Source organism: Calidris pugnax, unplaced genomic scaffold, assembly GCF_001431845.1.
Source record: "Calidris pugnax isolate Ruff unplaced genomic scaffold, ASM143184v1 scaffold209, whole genome shotgun sequence".
Taxonomy (NCBI): Eukaryota; Metazoa; Chordata; class Aves; order Charadriiformes; family Scolopacidae; genus Calidris; species Calidris pugnax.
In genome coordinates, this window is record NW_015090978.1 from 1,006,545 (window position 1) to 1,012,544 (window position 6,000).

The 6,000-nt window shown below is 45.7% G+C and overlaps 1 protein-coding gene across 1 annotated transcript in view; it reads right to left on the bottom strand.

The window, feature by feature from the left end:
- The window catches only part of PRDM6 (PR domain containing 6), a 79,238-nt gene that overhangs the window by 66,084 nt on the left and 7,154 nt on the right, over positions 1-6,000 (bottom strand). Inside the window, exon 2 of the mRNA XM_014953425.1 lies at positions 974-1,281. Within this exon, the coding sequence (XP_014808911.1) occupies positions 974-1,281 (308 nt within the window). The remainder of the gene's footprint in view (positions 1-973; positions 1,282-6,000) is intronic.

The following is a 6,000-nucleotide window of genomic DNA, read 5'->3' on the forward strand; positions in this document are numbered from 1 at the left end:
GTAAATAAGAAGTGCTGACACACACAGGGATTATATGTGTTCCCTATTAATTATTAGACCTGTGTATAAAATGAGCATATACTGTCTTTTCTTTCTAAATTAACTTACCCCACGATGCTGTTGCTAGCACCTGCACAGAAGCTATACCTAAGCACAAAACACCAGTGCTTCACTGGAGAGAATGCACATGGTCACAAACAGTAACAGCCATGGACGTCCCTGGACGGCCAAAGGAGTACAATGGCGGGTTTGTGATCTGTCCTGGCAAACCACAATCAGTGTGCATTGCAAAATAAACCAAACTGTCACACCCTGCATGTTTGCATATCGATTACCACTGTTACCCTCTCTTAAGATGGTGACAAATACAAAGGAAAAAAAAAAAAAAGGGCACTTTTCAGAGAGCTGAGAGTGCCTTTCACACATGAAGCACCGGAAGCATCATTAGGGGGATGCACGGTCGGTGCGGGACTGAGCTGTGAACGAGCACTAACACCTTCAGTGTGCAAAACAGCAGGGCTGTAGAACAGGCTCCTGCACTCAGGACTGTCAGGAGGCCACAGCGATGGTGCAATACGCCATCTCAACCCACACGTGCTACTCAGGCTAAGGCACCTGAGAGCTTCAGCAGCTCTTGTTCCTCAGGTCAAAACCTAAAGAGCACCGTGGCTTGTAACCTTCAGCCTTCTCTGGCCCCGTCTCTCTGCTCTGCAATGCAGCACTTGCAACAGCCTGCTCTTCCTAAGGACACCAGCTGGAGCTCTGAGGCATCCACTGGTCTTTCTGGCTACCTCTAGCACAGCAAGGGTTTTGCTCACACTGTCTATGTTCTCAAATCCACTGGGTGGGCTCCCTTAAATTGTGTTGGTTTATTTTCGATGGCTAGTGAAGAGTGCTCGTACTACATAGAGTTACACTCAATGTCCGCTTCAAAACAGTCAAATTTGACAAGGAAGGAAAGATGGCAACTTACTTCCCAAAGATGCTGCGTGTTCCTGGTGGCTCCCGCTTGAACCTTCTCCGGCAGGAGCAGGACTCCCTGGAAGGGCCCGATCCAGGTGCCCTGCTGGATCCGCTGGGCTGCACAAATGCCGTAGGCCAGGCCAGGCACCGTGCTGGTGCACAGGCACACTTCCCGGGGCAGGTCCCGAAGCCACTCTGGGATCTCGGGTGGAGGGGCCGCGGCGGCGGCGCTGCTGGTGCCCACCAGCCGGCGCAGGGAGTGGAGGGGCCCGTGCATGGGGCACTCGCCGTTGCGGTTATCGGCACACATGTCGCATCCTGTGGGGCAAAGAGTGGGGAAGCACTATCAATATGGTGCTGCTGGCCGCCAGGCAAGGTCACACAGAGCCCCTCTGCTTCGCTCCGTCACCTCCCGGCAGCTCAGGGCTCACACAGGCCGTGCCCTGCTCTTTGCTGCTTGGGACGGCCTTCCTGAGCTCCCCAAAGCCCTTAATAAGAAATCCCAAAGGCTGAGCAGAAGTCCCGCAGACATTTTGCAAGCCTGGGGTGTTCACAGACTTGCTGAGACTCATTTATTTTAACACCGCTTTCTAAGATGTGTTTTTTGACTGATATAAATAGCCCACGTAAACCACCCCGGTGTGTCTTGGGGATACATTTTAAAACACGGTCATAATACCTTACAAGGTCCCCCCCCACAGTAAAGCCTGAGAGTTTAATTGGAACAGGATTTAATTTCATTCTTATTTTAAATGCACATTCACTCTACTTTTTAAATTAACATGTGTGTGCATGCCTGTCTATTTAGAAAATAAAATAAATAAAGCAGAACTTCATGAACTACAAATTAGACCACTGCATGGACATTTACTTTCTTATAGCCAAAAATCATCTTTAAATTGAAATTATATAATGGCAAATAGTACTGATTCCTAGCACGCATTGGCAATTTTTTATTGAACAGGAATGCGTGTTCTTTGCCCACTACATGTAGCTGAGGCTAGGAACAAAACCAACATGCCTAGTTTCATGAGCAGCTCCCATGAAAAAGACCCGTTCGTAAAAATGTTGATTTCCCTAACTGTTCTTAATAATGGATGATGTTTCTCTATTTTGGGAAGATCCTACTGTGATTTTTCTTTTTTTGAGCAAATAAAATTATGGTTAAATGTTTCCACTGCACAGCATTGCACATGCCGTGAATGTACAACTTCCAGGAAAACGCTTCATGCTCAGGAAATCCATTTCTCTGGAGGTATGCTGAGTTAACATAAGAATAAATCTATTGAAATAGGTTACTGTCCTCTGCACATTTCACTTCTGTAGCACAGTTTTCATACAAATTTACTCCAGAAATACAAAGGAAAAACAATAACTATGCCACAGTACTCACGTAGCAAGTCCTAGATCTTTCCCCCAATAATTTTACACAACTTACACCCATTCTCAAAAAATTAAAGCACAGTATTCACTATAGAAGCTGCAGCTTCTTGGTCTAAGCCACAGACTTAGACTTGCTAGATTGCCTGTAACCACAGTTTCAGTTCTCAGGGGGACTGACTCAGCTGTTCTTCTTTCCGAGGTGGATATGCTATGTATTATGTAGGCCTCTTTCCTACAGAGCCTTCAAAGGAAAACCTTCCTTTCTATAGCAAAAGCTGCTAAAGGATAATAAAAGCTGTGTTTTCAAAATACGGCCTCCATTTGCATTCTATAATTTTAGACACGCTTTCTAAGCACTATTTCCTGTCATCCTCTTTTAAATTCTACCATACAAAACCGATGCATTCAGCAATCCTGAAACGTACACAGGGAAGATAATTTCCCTCAAAACCATTCCACCTTCGAGCCTTGCAGGTAGTGCCTGTGTCCTTACTCGCTGCTCATCCGCTCAGGTTCCCTACCCGTGACATCCATCACAGACCTTAGCAGGGAGCAAAGGAGGGTGCCCCGAGCTGTGCATTACTCTGGTGGGTGCCCCTGCAGAAGGCAGCCTGCGTGTGAAACTCGCCCTGTGCCATCTCATACAGCAAAAGGGCAGGAAAGGCAGGAGGGATGAAGAGCCCTTGCCGGCACCGCAGTGCACCGGAGCAGCTGTAGGACAAAGCCCCCTGGTGGGGGACCGTGCTTAGATTGGCCAAAAAAAAAACCCAAAAAGGCCTTTTGGCTGGAGGGTTAAAGCCTTTCCTTAACAATATAATCCCTGTCGCAAAATGACTCTTTTGTTGGGTTAAACCACAACTGCAGAGGGGGTTTGCTCGCTCGGCCACGTCAGTTAGAGGAGGCGGGAGGATGAGATTTGCGGGACCCCAGGGAAGAAGTTTCTGGCTAGTCCCAAGAGAAGATTATTATGCAGCAAATATTCCTACAGCCATTCCCAGGACTGATGAATAAAAGGCAGCATGGGTGGGTGTATTTTGTTGTTGTTGTTGTTTTTGTTTCCACAGCTAGTTCGGAAAGTGAGGTACCACTACAACATCTTTTCTTTCCTCTTCGAAACCAGTCATCAAGAAACCCTGTGCTGTCAGTATATCCAAAGATCTCAGGGGCTGCATTGGAGTTTGGCACTGGAGATCATACAGGAAAGGATCTCAAACAGGAAAAAAAGAGAAAAAAAACAACCTCAAACAGGTTTGTATGTGAGTATGTTTTAAACAAATCCGGCATCTGCCATGCAAGTTAGAAAGAAAACATCTGACAGGAAAACTCAGGACATTAGGAGAGGATGTCTAACCATGACGTCAATTAGCACCCAGTGCAGGTCCTTGGATCAGACCTGTTTGCACTGTTTGACCATCTTCTAGATGCATACCTCTCCTCCCAACCACCCGACTATGAATGGTTTTATTGAAGACACCATGTCTCCACAGCAACTTACATTAAACATGCTAAGGCATCTTCATGACTCCACTCAGGCCATTTCAGTGTCAATTTCCTGCATCCTGCCGCCCTCCAGATACACGTAACTTTTCATGCACACTACTCCTAATACCTGCCTAGAACAAGGATTTCTTCAATTCATCCTGGCAATATATGTGCATGAATGCGGAGAAAACATTTTATTTCTACCTTTTCAAGGAAAATAAATTTTAAAAATTGACAGGGAGTATAAATGAAACCTGTGTCAATGTCGTTTAGCCTTACAGAAAGTCACACAGAGTGATATTTATTTTCCACTATCCAAAACCACTGGTAATGTCTTAATGCTTGGCAGCGGCAGTATCTGATCTCCTGCTGTGTTCCTTTCCCTTTGTCCTGCCAAAGCCGAAAATTTGGAAAGTGGGACATCTTCTGAAACTGTTTTGGCTTATGGCTTGTTGATGAGAGGGAAGGAGTCTGTCTTTAATACTAAGCAGCACTGAAATTCTTCTTAGTTGCATGCTTTATACATCTCTTTAGTTTTTATGCAATTGTACAAATAAAATTAAAAAAAAAAAAACAATACCCCATAGGAGTGGAAGCCCTACTAGACATATTTTACCATGCCTTGAGTACAGTTTACCATGCATTTTTCCTCTTCCATGACTAACTTTTGTGTAATGGTATCCGGAAGACTTTGACCCAAGCACACTTTCAATAATGTTACACCACCCATTTAAAGGCTGTCACTGTAAAGAGTTGATTCCTCCTTGTCTCAGAGGACAAGGGAACTTCAAGTTTTGCATGCTATCCTGCCTCACAGAAAGGATCAACAGCATCATCTTCATGGGTACTGCACAGTAAGATGTGACACAGTGCACCAAATTGCTTAATAAGACATGGAAAAGAAGGGTTTTTTCGACAGGGAGAGTGTTGTGGTCCACTGACATCATGAGGTTCTCCAACCTCAATGGCAACCAGTAGGACCCACGTGGGTGTGGAAAGTTCACGTAAAAGGGACATGGTGGGACAAGTGTCACCTTTCCAGAGGGCTGCCACACAGGGAAACAAGGAGAATTGTATTGTGTCCTTCCTCCTATTTTGGCCTCAGAGAGCAGCTGTGTGAGTAAGGCCTCCTCCAAGGACTGCTGAAATTAAAACTTCCACTGGCTGTAACAGCATCACTCAAGACGCAAATTAAGACAAGAAGCAGCAAGAAATGTGAGAAAATGGAGGGAGTTGCTGAGAATGAGAAAAGTAAGGAGGACTACAGCCTGAACAGAGTGTCTCCTGACAAAATCAGGAGATGTAGAAGGTAAGGGTGGTGGTAATGCTCTATTGCAGGCCCAGATGCAGCCAGAATTCTTGGAAGGAAATCAGTTCCTCATGTTGTACCTTCACACTCTATAGACAGGAGGATTAAGGCAAGGAAGAAGCAAGAAAAAAGATTAAACTATTTCCTAGTGGAGCTGTTTGGTATGGCTCTTTTGGGAGGAGTGTAATTTGTTATCATTTACTTGTCTCCATAAAAATGAACACAGTGTAATGCCAGTGCTATAACTCCATGGGAGTACACTTAAAAGTACTAAACCTAAGCAAAAGGGAAAGGACACATCATTGCCCCCAAAATACAACTCTAAACACTCTCCAACCTAAATATCACTACTACTGCATATTTTAAAGGAAATCTGAGAGGAGAAAGCTTTTGTCAGTGAAAGGTAGAGTCCAACATAGTGCTTTAACCAGCAAACCAGCTGTAACAATAAATGAAAGAAATACATTTTTGTCCCGGCAATAATATGCTTCAAAGGTGCAGTTACACTGGATACCTGCAGTTTGCGGGTATTAAAGAAGGGTGGCCTCTGACCCTTTGCTTCATAACTCACTGCAAGCACGCAGGTATCCGGTGTGAGTGGCCATCATTTCACACGGAATTACTCACTCGCCGGTATAAATCACGGCGCCGCATCCCTGGCTGGGCCTGGGTACCGAGCTAGGAGGGAGGGTGGGCTGGGTGAGACAGGACCCTTTCCTTTCCCGAGGGCCGGTGCTTTCCCAGGGATGGCGGCTTCCTGGTGCCTCAGTTTCCTCACCGACGAGCTGGCACCCACCTCCTTTTGCCAAACAACCCACCGCTCCCCGCAGACTGCCTGACTTGGCAGCCTTTCGAGGGGACGG